The 18,993-nt window shown below is 49.6% G+C and overlaps 1 protein-coding gene, 1 non-coding gene and 1 pseudogene across 10 annotated transcripts in view; 1 reads left to right on the top strand and 2 right to left on the bottom strand.

The window, feature by feature from the left end:
- Nucleotides 1-245: 245 nt before the first annotated feature.
- Slc25a33-ps1 (solute carrier family 25 member 33, pseudogene 1) lies at nt 246-1,868 on the bottom strand (annotated as a pseudogene).
- A 5,452-nt stretch (nt 1,869-7,320) lies between these two features.
- Nucleotides 7,321-7,427, bottom strand: LOC120103385 (U6 spliceosomal RNA). Its single transcript, XR_005505428.1, has one exon. It is a non-coding gene; the product is annotated as a U6 spliceosomal RNA (small nuclear RNA).
- A 2,188-nt stretch (nt 7,428-9,615) lies between these two features.
- Zdhhc18 (zinc finger DHHC-type palmitoyltransferase 18) overlaps nt 9,616-18,993 on the top strand; it is a 38,541-nt gene continuing 29,163 nt past the window's right edge. For 7 of the 9 annotated variants that reach the window (XM_039110387.2, XM_039110390.2, XM_039110385.2 and 4 more), the window contains exons 1-2: nt 9,619-10,058; nt 15,724-15,884. In XM_039110387.2, the coding sequence (XP_038966315.1) occupies nt 9,730-10,058; nt 15,724-15,884 (490 nt within the window). In that variant the 5' untranslated portion in view covers nt 9,619-9,729. 9 annotated transcript variants of the gene reach the window in all.

Raw genomic sequence — 18,993 nt, 5'->3', positions numbered from 1 at the left:
GCTGGGATTTGAACTCAGGACCTCAGGAAGAGCAGTCAGTGCTCTTAACCGCTGAGCCATCTCTCCAGCCCTCTTTGTTCTATCTTTCGTGTGTGTGTGTGTTGGAGGTGGAACCCAGAGTCTCAGGAATGCTAGGTTCTACCTCTGAACTACATCCCCAGTCCCACATCTTTTCAGGGGAACAGGGAGATAGTTCTGTTAAAAGTAACTTTTATATATAAGCCTAATGTAATTGTTGTCTCTGAGGCTTACTGCCTTCCTCTGCTAACCTAGGCCTAGTCCTGGAAGCTTCTAGCCCAGGTACAATCCAATCCAGGCCTAGAATGCTTTAGCTTCTAAGACTGACTGCTGAATAAACTCACCCCTTTCTAGTTCTTTTTTTTTTTTAATTAAGTAGCATGATTTAATTTACTTGCTGCTTAATCCTTAATCCTAAGTTAAAAAAGAAACTTATAATTAATCATTAACGTTAATGAATTTAAACCTTCCAGAAACATGGATCCAAAAGGAAATATCCAAGAGGTGACATGAGCCGGGTATTCTATGGCCTTTGCTGTTTCAGTTTTGAACACTAAACATCAAGGGAAAAGAAAATCTCTAGGGTTTTTTTCAGCTTTATTCTTCTAGTGACAACCACGTGGCCCTGTCACTAAGCATGCTCTCCCAGCAGGTACACGATGAAGTCATAGGTGGACAGAAAAAAGGCAGGATTGGGGATCTGTTGGAAGAGCTGAGCAAAAACGTCCTCTGTAGAAGGCGAGGTAGCCTTCTTCCCGGAACACCAGGCTGCCTTCTTCAGGGAGCAGGGTCCTGGTGACCTCCTGTGGGTAAGCAACGCAGGAGGCGCATCCCTGAGAAACAGCCGCAGCTGCCATAAGTCCAAAGAAGCTGGAGGAACTTTTCTCAGTTCCTTCTGTGGAGTAGATTATCAGGGCTTCTTTCAAACACTTCTTTAAACTGCATAAATAGCGAGGCAGATGATTGTCTCTGAGACGCCAGCACAGGACACAGGCAGCCCTCTGTAGAAGCCACGGATGCCTTCTGTCCGGTAACATGTGGAGAACACTGGAGTGTCTTCATCTGCTTGCAGCCTCTCGCCTTTTGTTCTAGCTGCATCCTCGTTTTAACCATCCAAACAGGATTCATTAAGGTATTTGTGACAAAAGCTGCCGGGCCAGCAGCCAGTTGAGAAAATCTGCAGTCTTTCTATTGGGTCCGAAGAGGCCATTGAACTGTTCTTTGGAGTAAATGCAAAGAACACAGCCCTTGATGGCTCAACTCGGACCAAGCTTGGACCCAAACCTCTAAAGAGTGACTTTGGTCCCTCCTTTTCCAGGATCCACTTCAGAACCTGTATGAGGCCAGGCATCACAGACGTTGGTCTCACCATTCCAGCTCCACTAATGGTCTCCAGTTGAACCTTAGGATAATACACCGTCCGAAGAGCTCGTCTCGAAGACTGCAGTCTCGCCTTAATGACTTCTAGTGGACATGTGAAAATAGCACCAACTGTGTCCCCGCACCCACCCGCGAAGAGATGAAGTAGTGTGTTCTCCTTCTGCTGAGTGCCAGTCGCCATGGCCACGCCGCTTATGGTACGCTCAAGGTCTTGAGCTCTGCTGGCCTTGCTGCCCTCTTCAGGCAGCCACCGCATGCTCCCATGCACACAGGAGGCCCAAGAGCTCAGCTCCTTCCAATGAGTCGCATTCAGCCTGTCAGTGGCCTCAGTGGGCGGCACTTTCCCTCCAGTTCTTTTTTATCTCTGGCTGGCTGATCAACTCAGCTGCTCCGGCTCAAACTCCTTCCAAGCTGGCTGATTCAAACCGGCTTCTCTGGGCTACTCCTGAATTGCTCTGCTTAGCCTCTAATTCTGCCAATCTGTTCTGATCTTCTGGCTTCTTCTCATTCCCTGGCTTGCTCTATCTTCACCGTGTCTAGCTTGTTCTCTCTTCAACCTCTCAACCTGTTTCTGTAAGACTCTCCTAGAAAAATTGCCTCTTCCTTTCTCTGCACTGCTCTTAAGTAGCTTCCCTTTCCACTCTCCTGAGAGTTGGGCGGATCCTAGTCTGTCAAATCTTTCCCTGATTCATCACTTTGTCTGCCACTCAATTAGATATCATTTTTTTTTTTTTTGGTTCTTTTTTTTGGAGCTGGGGACCGAACCCAGGGCCTTGCGCTTCCTAGGCAAGCGCTCTACCACTGAGCTAAATCCCCAACCCTAGATATCATTTTTTAAACATGGTTGTTTCTTTCTACAAACTAACTTTACCTCTAGTGTTTGGGATTAAAGGCGTGTATGAAGGGCTGAGCCACATCAGAACTAGGAACAGGTATTTTTAGTGAATAATACAATCTTGGGGTTCACAGTGTGATTTAATATCCTGCAAGAGTTCAGTGGTTAAGAACATTTACTCTTTTTTTTTTCCAGAGGACCTGAGTTCAGTTCCCAGCACTGACGCTTGTAAAAGTAACTTTTATTCACCTGATTAATTGTCATCTCAGACAGAGACTTACTGCTGAATAAGTTCACCCTTTCTGAACTATGGCTGGCTGGTTCAACTCAGCTGTCCTGGCTCAAAACTTCTCTCCAAACTGACTGATTCAAACTGGATTCTCTTGGATTCTCACTTTATCGCTCTGCCTCTGAATTCCATACACTCAACTGCACTTAACTGAACTCCACTTACTGAATTGCCCTCCAGCTAGATGTCACTTTCCAACATGGCTGCTTCTTTCTACACACTAACTTCACCTTTATTGTTTGGGATTAAAAAGATGTACTAAGGGTACGTCCAGCTGGAGGGATTAAAGATGTTTCATTCTAGCAGGATCACCCAAACCTAAAGGTCTTTGGATTTAATCCTTTGCCAGAGCAGCCATGTTGGTGGAGTAAAATTCCTCTACACACACTGGCCAGCTCACAGCTGCCTGTAACTTGGCTCCAGGAAAAGTCAAAGCCTCTGGCTTCTGTGGCTGCATGTACTTATGCATGAAGATGCACCACATGAACGTAATTAAAAAGAAATTCTCTTTTGTTTATTTGGTTCCTAAGACAGGGTTTCTCTGTGTAGCCCTGGATGTCCTGGAACTCACCTTGTAGACCAGGCTGGCCTCAAACTCAGAGAGCCTCCCTAGTGCTGGGATCAAAGGTGTGTGTAACTGTCCCCTGCTTAAGTTCATTTTAAAACAATATAAGCAGAAAGGCTGCCTGCAAAGAGACAAGATATAGACGGGAGAGAAGCTGAGTGACAAGCGGGACAGTCCAGGCTTCTGTAAAGTGACAAGGATCAAGAAGACCTACTTACCAGGACCAGCATGTCTAGTTTGGTGACTGTCAGGTCTGGGTTGCAGGAGGAAAGGGAGACCATAGTATGGTTCATTCCAAGGTAAAGGTCATAGACCCAGGACTTCCAGCACCAAGAGCCTGGCTCAGCGGCCTTTGACACATGGGCCTCAAAGTGATTCTGTTTGGGGTTTATTTATCTTTTTTTTTCTTCAATTTTTGTAATGAAGCTGAGGTTAGCCTCAAATTTGATATGTAGCTAAGGGTGGCCTTAAATGCATGATCCTCCTGCTTCAGCTTCCTAAGTGACAAGATGACAAATGTGTGCCACCATATTGTTTGGTGGTGGTGGGTGGGTAAGATTAGGTCTTATTATCTAGCCCTGCTGTCCCTGACCTGGGACTTGCTGTGTTGACCAGGCTGGCCTCAAACTCACAGAGATCTGTCTGCCTCTGCTTCCTGGTGTTGGGATGACAGCATGATCTCCATGTCTGGCTCTGATTAACGGTTCTCTTTGTTCGTTTGCAGACAAGGTTTCGTGTAGCCTGTGCTGCCATACAACAACGTGTGGGTAGCTGGAGTTCCCTATCATCCTGCCTCTACACCTCAAGGGCCAAATTGCAAAACTGTAGCACAGCTGTTGGCTTCCCACCTTTTTCCATTGTATCCTTTTTCTTTGTTTATAGACAGGGTCATGCTCTGTAGTCTAGGCTGGCTTTAAATTTGGTAATCCTCCTACCTCAGCTTCCCACATGAAGAGACTCTAGGCTTGATCCACCATGATCCACTCTGTTGTACATGTGGATCCCTGTCTTCATCTCTCCAGTTTTAGTCCCAGGTCTCTTTTCTTCAGGTTTTACAGTAACTTTAGCTCGATGGACAGACCCTGTGATGACTACCAGTGATAACTATCAGTGATCCTGATAGTCACACCTTCATAGAATTCCCTCCTCTTGTTCCTCTTGTTTGCAAGTAGCACATGTGACTTGTATCCCATCATAGGATAGAGCAGATGTGATAACATGCTACTTCTGTCACACATATAAGAAATTATATGTGCTCTGCCCTGAACCCTGGAGAGATGGCTCAGTGGTTGTCTTAGTTGTCTTATTTTTTTTTTAAATATTTTATTTATTATATAGGAGTACACTGTAGCTGTCTTCAGACACACCAGAAGAGGGCATCAGATCTCATTACAGATGGTTGTGAGCCACCATGTGGTTGCTGGGATTTGAACTCAGGACCTTGGGAAGAGCAGTCGGTGCTCTTTTTTTCTTTTCTTTTCTTTTTTTTTTTCCTTTTTTTCTTTTTTCGGAGCTGGGGACCGAACTCAGGGCCTTGCGCATGCTAAGCAAGCGCTCTACCACTGAGCTAAATCCCCAACCCCCAGTCTGTGCTCTTAACCACTGAGCCATCTCTCCAGCTCCCGTCTTAGTTGTCTTAGAGTTCTATTGCTGTGAAGAGACACCGTGACCAAGGCAGCTCTTACAAAGGGAAAATTTAATGGAGGCTGGCTTATAGTTTCAGAGATTCAGTTCATTATCATCATGTCAGGAAGCACAGTAGCATGCTGGAAAAGCTGAGAGTTCTACATCTTGGTCCCAAGGCAGCCAGGAGAAGACTCTTCTAGGTAACTAGGAGAAGGGTCTCAAAGCCCCCCCCACACACACACAGTGACACACTTCCTCCAACAAAGCCACATCTACTCCGACAAGACCACGCCTCCTAATAGTGTCCCTGATTTCCTGGGTCAAGCACATTCAAACCACCACATTCCACTCCCTGGCTCCCCATAGGCTTTTTCAAACACATGGGTCTCTTGGGGCCATACCTAGCCGTAGCATAATGCAAAACGCATTTAGTCCAACTTCAAAAGTCCCTATAATCGGGGTTGGGGATTTAGCTCAGTGGTAGAGCGCTTACCTAGGAAGCGCAAGGCCCTGGGTTCGGTCCCCAGCTCCGAAAAAAAGAACCAAAAAAAAAAAAAAAAAAAAAAGAACAAAAAAAAAAAGTCCCTATAATCTATAGCAGTCTCAACAATGTCAATGTTAAAAGTCCAAAGTTCAAATTCTCTACTGAGATTCATTAAATCATGTACCTGTAATACCCTATAAAATCAAAATTAAAAAAAGTCGATCACATACCAGCAACATCACAGGGTATATATTATCACCCCAAAACATCCTTGTGAGGGAATATTGGACCAAAGCAAGACCAAAAACCAGCTGGGCAATCTTTAAACTCTGCATCTCCATGTCTGATGTCCAACTCCTTTCAGCTCTGATGGCTGTTACACACTTCTTTCTCTTGGGCTGTACCACTCCCTGTTAGCGGCTTTCCTCCACAGGAGACCCATGGCTCTGACATCTCTAACATCTTAAGGTCTCTAAGGCAACTTCAACTTTATAGCTTCTTGTCCCAATGTCTGGGATCCACACATGATCTTCTGGGCTCTTCCAAAGGGCTTGGGTCACTTCCCCAGCTCTGCCCTCTGAGGCACTCTAGGCTCTGGTTGACTCCACTCCACTGCTGCTGCTGTTCTTGGTGGTCTTCCCATGGCACTGGCATCTCTGGTACACTGGGGTCTCCCATGGCAACTAGGCTTCACCAATAGCCTCTCACAGGCTCTCTTCATGGTGCCAAGCCTCAACAACTTTGCATGACCGCTTCAGTCCTGGGCCATCAACTGCAACTGAGGCTGCACCTGTACCAATGGCCTTCCCTGGCCTCTCACAGTGCCAAGCCTCGGCTGCTCTTCATGACCCCTTCATGCCTTCAAAACCAGTACCACCTGGGTGATTCTTACACATTGCCAAGTCCAGCTTTAGCACGAGGTGTAACCTTGGCTATCTCTGGAACACAGCTTCTCTGTGCTCTCAGAAAACACTTCCCAGGCAATTTCACCTCAGTGATTCTGGTCTCTTCTTTTTTTTTTTTTTTTTTTTTCTTCTTTTTCTTTTTTTAGGAGCTGGGGACCGAACCCAGGGCCTTGTGCTTGCTAGGCAAGCGCTCTATCACTGAGCTAAATCCCCAACCCCTTCTGGTCTCTTCTTAATCACAGCTAATTTCTCAGCTCCAGCCAACCAGCATCATCAACTGTCCTAATAGTCTCCTTCTCCAATTTATTCTAAAGTCAGAGCCATGTTGCTGAGTCTTGCTGCTTGCTGGGGCTGGAACATGGCCCCTGGTTCTGTTTACATTAACACCGGCTTTCTGTTTCCAACTCCTTCACTGCCTAAGCTTGGCTGTCCCGGAACTTGCTCTGTAGATTGATCTTGAGCTCAGTGATATGCATGGCCCTGTCTCCTGAATGCAGGGATTAAAGGCGTGTACCACCATGCCTGGGCCTAAGCTCTTCATGGTCACTGGTTCTTTTTTTTTTTCTTTTTTCTTTTTTTTGGAGCTGGGGACTGAACCCAGGGCCTTGCGCTTGCTAGGCAAGTGCTCTACCGCTGAGCTAAATCCCCAACCCCCATGGTCACTGGTTCTTAAGGTTTGGATCTAAACCTCAGGATCTGAATCATAGCTGTGCCCTCCATTTCTGGATGGTAGTTCACTTCAGATCTAGTCAGGTTGACAACTGGGAATGACCATCACGATCCACCCTGTGTCAACTTGACACAAATCATATCTCATGTCCAAATGATACCAATAACCAGGTAATAATGCCTGCATAGAACTATCCCTTGTTCAACTGCCAAAGTATGATCAGGAGGTTTCGGTAGATGGGATCTTGCCCCCAAATCACTACTCCCTTAATCTGCGTATCTCCTGGAACACAGGACTCAGGTTCATTTCACTTCCTGAAACCATAACCCTTGTATTTTTTCTTTTTTTAAAACATCTTTATTTATTATATACATTGTAGCTATCTTCAGACACACCAGAAAAGGGCATCAGATCTCATTACAGATGGTTGTGAGCCACCATGTGGTTGCTGGGATTTGAACTCAGGACCTTTGGAAGAGCAGTCGGTGCTCTTAACCGCTGAGCCATCTCTCCAGCCCCGTATTTTTTCTTTTTTCTTTTTTTTTTTTTTATATATGGAACGCTTCACGAATTTGCGTGTCATCCTTGCGCAGGGGCCATGCTAATCTTCTCTGTATCGTTCCAATTTTAGTATATGTGCTGCCGAAGCGAGCACGTATTTTTTCTTTTTAAGTCTGCTCTTTTCCCACTGCACAGCGGAACACCAGGCTGTTTTGAGATTCCCTTTGCTAACGCAATTAATCTAAATCTCTTCATTTTACCTCGGGCAGACTCTTCAGACAAGGGCAAAAAGCAGCACTTTCTTCACCAAAACATCACAATAGCAGTCTCTAGGCCACATGTTAACATTCTTTCCTGAAACCTTTCGAGCCAGTCTTCCACAGTTCAAATCAACCTCAGCAACAAAGTCTTCCATATTTCTACGAGGGTAGAAATAAATTCTACATGAAGTGTTCCATTGCTTTCAAAAGTTCCAAGATCCGGGCTGGAGAGATGGCTCAGCGGTTAAGAGCACCCGACTGCTCTTCCAGAGGTCATGAGTTCAATTCCCAGCAACCACATGGTGGCTCACAACCATCTGTAAAGAGATCCGATGCCCTCTTCTGGTGTATCTGAAGACAGCTACAGTGTACTTATATATATATATATATAATAAATAAAATAAATCTTTAAAAAAAAAAAGTTCCAAGATCCACATCCCGCCAAACAAAAGCATGGTCAGGCCTATCACAACGATACCCCACTTCTAGCACCAACTTCTGTCTTAGGGTTTTCCATTACTGAGAAGAGACACCATGACCGAGGCAACTCTTAGAAAGGAAAACATTTAACTGTGCCCTCATTCCCTGGGCCAAGCGTATTCAAACCACCACAGTGGTTAAGAGTACTTGCTGAACAATCATGGGTACAGATCCAGCACCCACCTAACAACTTAGGCATCCTACACACGCCAACGGAGTTAGGCTCTGTGGGATCTGAGACATATTCTTCAGGCCTCAAATCGTCTGAAATGTGGGTGAGAAGGAATTCGGCCCCCAAGAGGGCTGCCCAGAAGCATCTTGGGCCACAAAGACTACGGGGCCACACGGAAAGAGCCAAGACAACAAAGATAAAATATAGAATTAGAGGGAGGAAAATATAGCCTCGGGGAGGATTAGAAATGCCCAACCTTTGAGCTAGTAAAGGCATATCAAAATTAACTGATGTGAGTGTGTGAGTGTGTGTGTGTGTGTGTGTGTGTGTGTGTCTTTCTTTTGAGAATCCAGACAGCTGTTGCATGTGTGTAAACCACTGGGGACAGAACGGATAGCTAAACTTACCACTAATTTAGGAAGTTTGACTCTGAGGGATCTGATACCTTCTTCAGGCCTCCCATGCACGCATAGGCCTGCCCTCTCTGTCTCCCCATGTGCACATTCAGTCACACGAACACAAATGATGATGTCTTAGGGCTGGTGGAGCAGCTCGGTGAGAGAGAGAGGCGTTACCCAGCGTGTGAGGCTCTGGGTTAGATGCCCAAGTATCCCAAGAGCAAAGCAATCTCTGTTTTAGCAAATGAAAACTCAACTCTCTTTGTCGGGTTCATGAAGTACATGAGTCCTTCAGAGAAACCTCTGTGGTGAGTCATGGTGATCAGCTCTAGCAACTTTGGGTGGAGTCTCAGCAAAACTCCCAGGCCTCCAGTCATATTATAAGAAATAAGTTTCACTAACAACCTGAATGGCTTGCAAGGAGGCTGGTCCCCATTTGACTCTCCAGATGAGAATTAAAACTGCCTGATCGGGGTTGGGGATTTAGCTCAGTGGTAGAGCGCGCTTGCCTAGGAAGTGCAAGAAGATTTGCTAAAATATCACCTGAGTCCTATGAAATAAAGTGTGTGTGTGTGTGTGTGTGTGTGTGTGTGTGTGTGTGTGTGTTTGCAGCTGAGACAGGGTCTCACTTGTAACTCAAGCTGGGTGCATATTCACCCTGTACCTCAGGCTGGCCTTGAACCCTAATTGTCTCAGTCACTCGGAGTCATAGGCCACCCCAGTAGTTATGCCTACACCCACCTGAAAAAAGCTCGGGGACCCATCTCCACTTAGAACCCAGGGTTGGACCTAGGAGAGCAGGAAGGGCAAGACTAAAGGATATTTCACTCACACCTCTTTAGACACTTTCAAAGCACGCTTGCCCTCAGAGGTGGGCGAGCCTGGAGCGCCTGGGCTGTCCCCTGAATCTCAGACTCCTAAGGCAGGGTCTGAGTGCACCCGCAGCGTAGGGAGTCCTGGAGGCCGCATCTGCAGATCTAAGGCGGGGCGCAGGGGGCGCTGCGGAGCAAGCCGGGGGCGGGGCGGCAGCGGAGGGGCCAACCCGAGCGAGCCCGCTCTCCAGCGCCGCGCGCGCCGCCGCCACCTCCGCTGCTCTGCCCGGTCCCGGAGCGGCCGGGCGCGGAGCCGAGGCCCGCGGCCGGCCGCATGAAGGACTGCGAGTATCAGCAGATAAGCCCCGGGGCCGCCCCGCCACCCGCTTCCCCCGGGGTGCATCGCCCCGGCCCCGCCGCGCCCCCCGCTCCAAGCCCCGGGCCCGCGCCTGGCGCGCCGCGCTGGAGTGTCAGCGGCAGCGGCAGTGGCAGCGGCAGCGGCAGCGGGAGCCTGGGCCGCCGGCCGCGGCGTAAGTGGGAGGTGTTCCCGGGCCGCAACCGCTTCTACTGCGGCGGCCGCCTCATGCTGGCCGGCCACGGCGGCGTCTTCGCGCTCACGCTGCTGCTCATCCTCAGCACCACCATCCTCTTCTTCATCTTCGAGTGAGTTCGCGCACCCCAACCCCCACCCCGGCGCTGCGTCCCCGGCCGCCGCTCCTTCCGCGCCCGCATCCGTGTGCCCTCGGGCCTCCGCCGGCCCTGGATCCCCGGAACCCCTCCTCGCCACCCGGACCTGGGGCGCCCCGCCCGGGTCACCAGATTTTGCCGGGTCCTTCAGGTCCGCCTGCCCTTCTATCACTCACTGGCCGGTTCTTGCCTATCCCAGGCTCTTTCTAACCCTTCTAGGCATCTTTCATTCCTCTCCTCAGACAAGTAAGTTTTTGTGTCCTTTGGCTGTGGACACCGTACCATGCATTTCCTAGGCGTCTTTTCAGGTCCCTCCAAGGTTCTACAGGATCCTGGCTCCCACACCCGCTTTCCCTCAGTCACGGTCACCTTAGGCCCCGAGGCAATCTTCCCTAAAGCATCTCTGGGCCTCTTAGGCTCTTCTTTCTCCAACACTTTCCTTAGTTTCTCCAAAGCTTCCCTCTTAAGTCTCCCTCTTAGCTCCCTAGTCCTCTAGGTGTCTCCCACCCAGACCTCTTTCCCCCCTGGTCACTCTAGAGCATCCCTTGGTCACGTTCTACCACCAGGACAGCGACTTCTCTCTTCAGGAAAGAGACCTGAGTGCCTGCGTGTGACATGTCTTATTTGCCCCTATGGGCTTCTGACCTCTTTCCAGTGACCTAGGGTTGGCCTACACTGCACCTCCATATTAGGACTGGAGGATGGAGGGGTGTCTGCTTGTGGCTTTCTCGGGACCACTCATGCATCCAAAGTTTCCACCCTCCCTCAACCTCTAGCTGGAGTCACCTGCCTGTGATTCCTTGCAGGAACACACTCCCCCACACCCGGCGAGCCCCTCCTTTCCCTCCTACTTCTCCCTATTCTTTGGGCTTGGTTTCTTTTATTATTCAGTGTGGTTAAGAACTCCATCTCTGGGGGTTGGGGATTTAGCTCAGTGGTAGAGCGCTTGCCTAGAAAGCACAAGGCCCTGGGTTTGGTCCCCAGCTCCAAAAAAAAAAGAACCAAAAAAAAAAAAAAAAAAAGAACTCCATCTCTGGAGCTAGGGGACCTGGCTCCAATCCCAGCTCCACCTCCCACTAATTGTGTGGCCTGGGGCAGTCATTTTACCTTTCCAAGTCCCAGTGCCCTCATCTGTAGAATGGGCATGCACCTCCGGCGGTGGTCTATGGCGATTGGTACCCGGTCATGGCTTGCAAGCCTTTAGTTTTTATTTCTTCAGATTTATTCATCATTTTTTTTTATTTGCATGTAAGCTTCTAGCACTTGATGTTGGCAAAAATCACTTCCCCGTGGGTAGGGGTCAGGGGGAGCGTGTCATGTTGAGGATGTCTGAACGACCAGTTCTCAGAGAACTTTCCAGGACCTGGATGATGTGTCCGTAACTGCAAGGTGAAGACTTCCTTCTTTGCCACCCTCCCCCAAAATGCTCTGCCCTTCCACTGGGTCAGGACAGGCGAAATAAAAAAAAGTTCAGGGTGGTTTACACAGAAAAGCGCTGAGATCCCAGCCTGAACCTTGGACGGAGTTTCATTTCCACCTCTCTGTTATGCGGCTTCCTGGGTGCTGTGGAAATGTCTTTTTCCAGAGCCCTTAGACCACAACTCTGTAGTGCTCACACCCAGGGTTATGACCCAGGCAGGAGGAAGTAGAGCTGACTGCTCTCAGAGGCTTTTGGACTTCAGGGTGGGTATCTTCACTGTGGTACTGCACTGCCTTGAGCCCCGAAGGGGGAATTCCTGCGCTCAGGGAGGACAGACCAATCACCTTGGCTTTCTTCCACACTTGTTACTTGGGTGGTGACTTTGGGGGCAGGGTTGGGAAACATCCCATAGTTCTGCTGGGTGTTTTGGGGGTGCTCGGGGAACTCAGAAGAGGAGCCATTGTGGTAGATGCACCTTTAGTGAGGACAGGGTTGTTAAGTGAGGCTCTCCCCACTGCTCTGAGGAAGGTTCTTGGCTCTTGTGGGGAGACCTTTCCTGGTGCAAATCATTTTGCCTCCCTGTTTGCTGGGAAGTTACGTCACAACCCACCAGGCTTCCCAGCTTCTAGCCCACTTCCTATTTCCACACAGCAGACATAACCCCTTGACATCAGATTGCAGGCTCCCCGGTTCTCTCTCTTGGTTAGAGCCCCAGCTCTGATAATGGCTTCCTGTGGCCTCAGCATCCTCTAGTCCTCCTGCCCAGTCGTCTTCTACTGTGTCGTCCTCTTAGATGCATTAGCCTGCTGGTTTGCTCCTACCTCAGGGTTTCTATTCTGTTTAGAGCACCCTCCTCATGGTCCACTCATTTCAGTCTCTCTCTGCTTGTACTGTATATACACACTTGCTTGATCGTTTCGTGCCTGTCTTTTCTTCAAGAGCATAGGAAGTCTCCACACTGCTGTGTATTTAGTGCCTAGAGCCAGTGCAAGGGTCAGCGCTCAACACAGCAAATGCTGGTTGAATGAATGAGTGGACGAATCACTTGCTAGGGGTGTGGGGAGGCCAGCTTGTAATTGGCACCCTGACTGGGTGACCTTGAATCTAGCAGTGGAAATCAGAGCCTAGGTCTGATGTTGGTATTTCCCAAGGGCTCTCCAAGTCCCAGGCTTCATTCCCCAGGCTCAGCTTATGGGACAACTAGGTGAGCTGTCCAGCAGAACACCTAGGACCTGGCTTGTTCTGTTGGAAGGCTGGACATGCAGAAGTGTGTTGGGCAGAGGGTAGCCCACTAGGAGCCCTTGACTTTGGCAGGCTCTGGTCCTGAGGGAAGGCCTCTGCAGGGTTCAGAAGCAGTGTGCAGATGGCCTGGTTTTGCTTCCTGCCTCTGTGGATCCCTGAAACATTGACTGGTCCCCCTCCTCCTGATGCATCTCTCAAGCTGCAGCCCCTACTCCGTCGAATCCCCTCTGGCTTCAGTGGGAAGGCAGCAGCTGGCTGCAGTCGGTGCCACGAACATCACAGCGAACACTTTTTTTTTGGTTCCCCCCCCCCCCGCCCCCGGAGCTGGGGACCGAACCCAGGGCCTTGCGCTTCCTAGGTAAGCGCTCTACCACTGAGCTAAATCCCCAGCCCCCACAGCGAACACTCTTGACCTGCACTGCCCACATTGCTTAAACCTCCTAATCGTCTTCATCTGTGAGGTTTGGAGCAAGGTCAGAGGGTCACGGTGAAGATTCGAGAAAGCACATAAAGTGCACACCGTGTATCTAGCACACAGTAGCTATCTATGTCAGACATTTGATTGATTTTGAAACGGGATCTCACCACACAGTCCTAGCTGGCCTCGAACTCACAGAGATCCGCCTGCCTGTGTTTCCGAGTGCTGGGATTAAAGGCGTGTGCCAGCATGCCCAACAGAATTAATACTATTAAGGCAGCTTTATTTGTTTGTAGCCCAGGCTGGCCTCAAGCTCTCAGGCTTTCAAGTGCTACTGTTATAGGCATGTAGCATCATGTCTGCCCGAATCACAGCAGATATTGATTTGATAGTGATTATTATTGTCATCATCATCATCTTATTATTATTATTATTATTACTATTATTACTATTATTACTTTGTGCTACTGGGGATCAGCTCAGGGCTTTGTGCGTGGTAGCCAGCATTCTACCACTGAGCTGTATCCCCAGCCTGTAAGTATTATTTATAATGACTTATCGATTAGGGCAGCACCTAGTAAATCTTCAGAAGATAGCAGAAGACGACTGAGTGGTAAAGTGCTTACCTACCATGCACAAGGCATTGAATTTGGTCTGTAATACTGAAAAAAAATATAATCTCTTCCTCTCCACGAGGGAAGTGCCATTCGTTTGATAATATTTTCTGGGCAAGGGGATGTCTGTGCCCAAAGAGAAGTTCATTACTTAGCAGGGGAAAGGCAAGCACCATATTCACAGACAAGCGGTGTTGGTGTTTTGTTTTGTTTTGACAGGCTCTTTCTCCATGTCCAGGCTAGCCTGGAGCTCAGTGTATAGACCAAGCTGGCCTAGGACTCACAGGCCTGCTTCTGTCTCCAGAGTGAGGATTAAGGGTGTGAGTTGCCACACCCAAAATTAAGTTTTTGTTATTTTGTCCCATTTCCCGTTTCCCCACTTACTTAGTTTATTTTTTTTAAAAATTTATTTGTTATATATGAGTACACTGTAGCTGTCTTCAGACACACCAGAAGAGGGCATCAGATCCCATTACAGATGGTTGTGAGCCACCATGTGGTTGCTGGGATTTGAACTCAGGACCTCTGGAAGAGCAGTCAGTGCTCTTAACCGCTGAGCCATCTCTCCAGCCCTTGTTTTTAGTTTACAAGCCTCTTGTGGTAGTGACTGTTGTCATATGTACAGCCATTGTTCCTGCTGTTTATTCAGAGCGTTGCCTGGCACAAAAAAAAGAACTCGGTAAATATTTGTGGTGTGGCTGACTGACAGATGGATGGATGGACTGATGCACTGACTGGCTGGCTGGCTGGAGGATTGACTGAGCGAGTGACTGAGTGACTGACTAACCAACCGACCGACAGAGTGGACATTGCAACATCGCCATGGATGGTTACCCAAGGGGCAGCCCCCCATAATTGGTAACGGCTTCCTGAAGTGCTGTGTCTACTAATGGGATTCTGAGGCTGCTGCAAGTGCTGGGATCAGGTCTGGAGAGGTGGCTCAGTGATTAAAAGCACCTGCTACTCGTTCTGAAGACCCAGGTTCAATTCCTAGTACCCACATGGTGGCTCACAACCACCTCTGACTTCATTCCAGGATGCCGGACACCTTCTGGTTGCTTTAGTCATCAGTCATACAGACAGACACAAACACCCATTCACAGAAATTATTAAAACAATATATTTTTTTAAAAATGGCTGAGTACTGAGCTGGACACAGTGTGGTCTTCACATGCTGCTGACCTAGCTCTTGGGGCTGAGGTAGGAAGATGGCTTGAGTCCAGGGGTTCAGAACCAGCCCAGGAAGCCCCCGCCTTTTTCTGTTTCCATCTCTGTCTCTGTCTGTCTGTCAGTCTGTTTTTTTAATTACATTCCATTTATTTTGTATGTATGTGTGTTTGCCGTGGTGTGCGTGCGTGTGCGTCAGAGGACACCTGTGGGAGTCGTTTTTCTCATTTCATCATGTGGGTTCCAGGACCACACTCAAGCCAGTAGGATTGGTAGTGCAGAGACAGTTCACTGGCCTGCTTTGTTTTGTTTCTGTATTTTGGGGACAGTGTTTCATATAACCCAAGCTGACCTCGAACTCACTGTGTAGCAGGGATGACTTTCCTGCTTGGGCCTTCTAAGTGTGTGTGTGTACTGCTGCTAAGTATGGTGGTGTGTGTGTATTTCAGAGGTGGAGGCAGAAAAAATGAAGAGTTCAAGGCCAGCCTGAGCTACTTTGTGTGTTTCCGGCCAGTTTGGGCTCTCTGGCAAGTTTCTGGAGGCAGAAAAGATTGGAAGAAGAGGGGCCTGCCTGCCAGGGTGGAGTGAGGGAGAATATCTATAAATCTCAACTGCCATTGGAAAAAGTCCAGGATCGACTAGTAATGTCTGCCCTGGGCACTTATGGGGAGTGGCTGCACTCACCTCCAGCTGCACTTCAGGGAGAGGCTCTTTTCTGGAATGTCCTATCTGGGGCAGTGCCAGGGAGCCTGGGGTAATCTGAACTCTCTTCTTTCCTAGCTGTCCCTACCTGGCCCGCACACTGACCCTGGCCATCCCCATCATCGCCGCCATCCTCTTCTTCTTCGTCATGAGCTGTCTCCTGCAGACCAGTTTCACTGACCCCGGCATCCTACCCCGGGCCACCATCTGTGAGGCAGCTGCCCTGGAGAAGCAGATCGGTGAGGCTCTTACTCCTAGTCCATCCTGTAGCTCCCTGCAGCCTGGTTTTCTCTTAACAGCCCTAAGCTAGGAATTAAGAAAGTTCCTAGCCTGGGGCTGGGGATTTAGCTCAGTGGTAGAGCGCTTGCCTAGGAAGCGCAAGGCCTTGGGTTCGGTCCCCAGCTCCGAAAAAAAGAACCAAAAAAAAAAAAAAAAAAAAAGAAAGTTCCTAGCCCTTGGCTAGAGGCCAAGGAGCTGGCTGGAGCCGACTCTGTGAGAGGGGAGAGCAGGTAAATAAGTAAGCAAGAGATGCTGGCGGCTGGCACAGAGCTGAGTGCTTCCGGTCAATGCTTTCCGCCGCCCTGAGTTCCCGACTCCTTAATCTGCGTAAGCCAATGAGGTCAGTACTGTTACTCTTCCTATTCATTCGTGAAATGAGACACAGAGAGGTTAAGTGCATGGTTCAAGATCACACAAAACAGAGGCTGGACAGTGGTGGCTTTTATCCCAGCACTGAGGAGGCACGTGGATCTCTGGGAGTTTGAGGCCAGCCTGGCCTCCAGAGCGAGTTGCAGGATATCTCGAGCTACGTATGGAGACCCTGTCTCAGAAAAACAAACAAATAAACAAAGATGGCGTGGAAAGTGCACTTTTAGGCGACAGTTGGCTTCAGCTCCCGCTCTTAGAAATTTATAGATACTGTTTGTTTTTGTTTTCAGACCAGGTCTCTTGCAGTCTAGGCTGGCCTTGAACTCACTATGTAGCTGAAGATGCCTTCATTTCTGCCCTGTCCGTCTCCATCTCCTAAGTGCTGGGGTTATGGGCATCTCCCCCACACTCATATACTCTTTAATCATTCAATCACGAGACAGTTGTTGAACCCCGCTGTGGGCCATAAGCTCTTCCAGATGCTGCTGACTGGAGACCTCCTCATGGAGGTCGAGGTGACGTTCTAGGGTATGAGGAAGACAGTACACAAGTAAGTAGGATGTCAGGGAAGAGACATAGGACTAGGGGAGGCCCAGGACAGAGGTGGCCTATGAGCAAAGAGGTCCAGGCCTGGGCAGAGGAACAGTAGTGGGTGCAGTGCCACAGACAAGGCCTAGGAGGTCAGGACAAGTCCTGGATGCCGTGGTAAGAAGTGTCCATCCACAGAGGTAAAAGCATAGAGGAGGGAGAGCCTGGGTACCCAGAAAGACCCTGCCTTCCTAGGCCTCTAGGTAGCTACTCTTCCTAGAGGAGAGAGCTGAGCTCCTGGTCAAGACTTCGTCTCTGCTGGCCCCACCCCAGCTCCTTCCTGCTGAGAAGGGAGTCGGATGTTTGCACACCTCCAGGGTTTCCGGTCATGGTTGGCTCCTTGCCCTAAGAAGGCAGTGTTCACACAGGCATTTAACCACCTCGCCGGCCTGGTGAGATCTGGTGACGTGCAGATGTTGGAGCCCAGCCATGTCTATCCGCAGGAATCATCTGTGCTGAGTCTGAAGCAGCTCAGGGTGGGCCCAGGAGAGGATACCTCTCAGCTTTGCCTGTTCAGAACACCTCCGCTACCCAGGAGGGGGGAGGTGGGGCAGCCACACCCATTGCCTTCCTCTAGACGCTGGCTTCCTTCCCCTTGCACTGTGCACTGCCGCTTGCCCCGCCACCCTCACCCCCAGTTCACATCCTCCGAGGATGACCTGAACTTCAGAGCCCCCACTGGGTTCCCCTTCCCTTCAGTCAGGCTAATCCTGAGACACGGTTACTGTGCAGCTCAGCCAGACACAGAGGCTTGGCTGCCTGGAATCCCCTGGCTTCTGAACTGCTTGGCTCAGAAACAACAGTAATCCCCATGTTTGGGGAGAGCTTGACTGTGTGTCCAGTACTGTCCACTGCTATCCCAATAGATCCTCGAATCTGTCCACGTGTGTGGGGGTGGGGCAGTGAGCCCATTGGCCAGATGTGCCAATGTAGACTCCAAACAAGGGGGCCAAAGGTGAAGGGAGAGGAGGGGCCTCTTCCCATGCTTGGGGCTCTGTGTGTAGGGATGGCAAAAGGACACCTTCCTTGTATCCTTTATCAATGCTTTAGTGTCCTGCATCCTGGGCCAGACCCTCTAATGACACAGCCCCATGTGCCTTCTTCCTTCTCTGTTCTTGGGCCCCGTGGCCGTCATGATGAAATTGTTCTTTGCTGGGGTGTGTGGGCAAGGGAGATGGGGCCGTGGGTGTCTGGTTCACCTTATCACTGTGCAGGAAGTTCAGTGGCGTTAGCTAAAGAAAGGGGTGCAAGGAAGAACGAAGAGGAATGGGGGCTCCCAGAGGCTCCCCCTGCTACACTGGGGACCTGTGAGAGGGTTTGCTGTCTCCCAGGGAGGACATGGCGGGTACATTCAGTCCAGTGCTGGTTCTACATACTGACCCCTGGCAGCCAGGGGATGACAGTCTGATGACAGGAATGTGAGCCAAAGCCCGTGGGGTCAGGTCCGTGTTAGGTGGAGATGGCTGGCGTTAAGAGGCCTTGGAAGATAATTGGGGAATTGGTGTCTTCTATGGGTGAGGCTTTAAGATGTAACAGATGCCACCCTGTGAGGTTATCTGACTTCAAGCACAGGAAACTGTATGAAGGGAGTCCTCCAGGCAGATGGGAGAGCGAAGCAGTTGGGGCTGGGGAAGAGAGGGGCCAGGCATACACTGGGAAGGGAAGCGGCACTGAAGGGCGGTATGGAATTAGGGCCTAAGACTGCCCTGAGAACGGCCATGTCTGAAAGTGGCGTCATTGGGAACTTGAAGCACTCAAGTTTAAATTGAGCCTAGATTTTGAGGTGTGACCAGGAAGTTTCTTTCAGAGGTGACATTTTCCTGAAAGGGACTAAGGTCTCTGGGCCTTCCTGGTTCTGGGGTGAATATTCATAGGGACAGGAACAGATGTGCAGGACCCTCAGCCTCAGTTCTGACAGAGACAGCCTGAGGCAGGGGACCAGCTCCTTCCTGTTTGCCCAGCACTAAACCAGAAAAGTTTCAGGACTGAAAGCCTTGTCTTGGGAAACCACCTGAAGTAAACTGAGGCAGTTGGTCACCTCCCTCTGAGGTCTGGGCTTGTCAACTGGCAGGCAGCGTGACTAGATCTTCCCAAGGTCACTAGTCACAAACT

Source organism: Rattus norvegicus, chromosome 5 (assembly GCF_036323735.1).
Source record: "Rattus norvegicus strain BN/NHsdMcwi chromosome 5, GRCr8, whole genome shotgun sequence".
NCBI classification, from domain to species: domain Eukaryota; kingdom Metazoa; phylum Chordata; class Mammalia; order Rodentia; family Muridae; genus Rattus; species Rattus norvegicus.
Note: the sequence above shows the minus strand (reverse complement) of the source record. Positions and strands in the feature narration are given on the sequence as shown.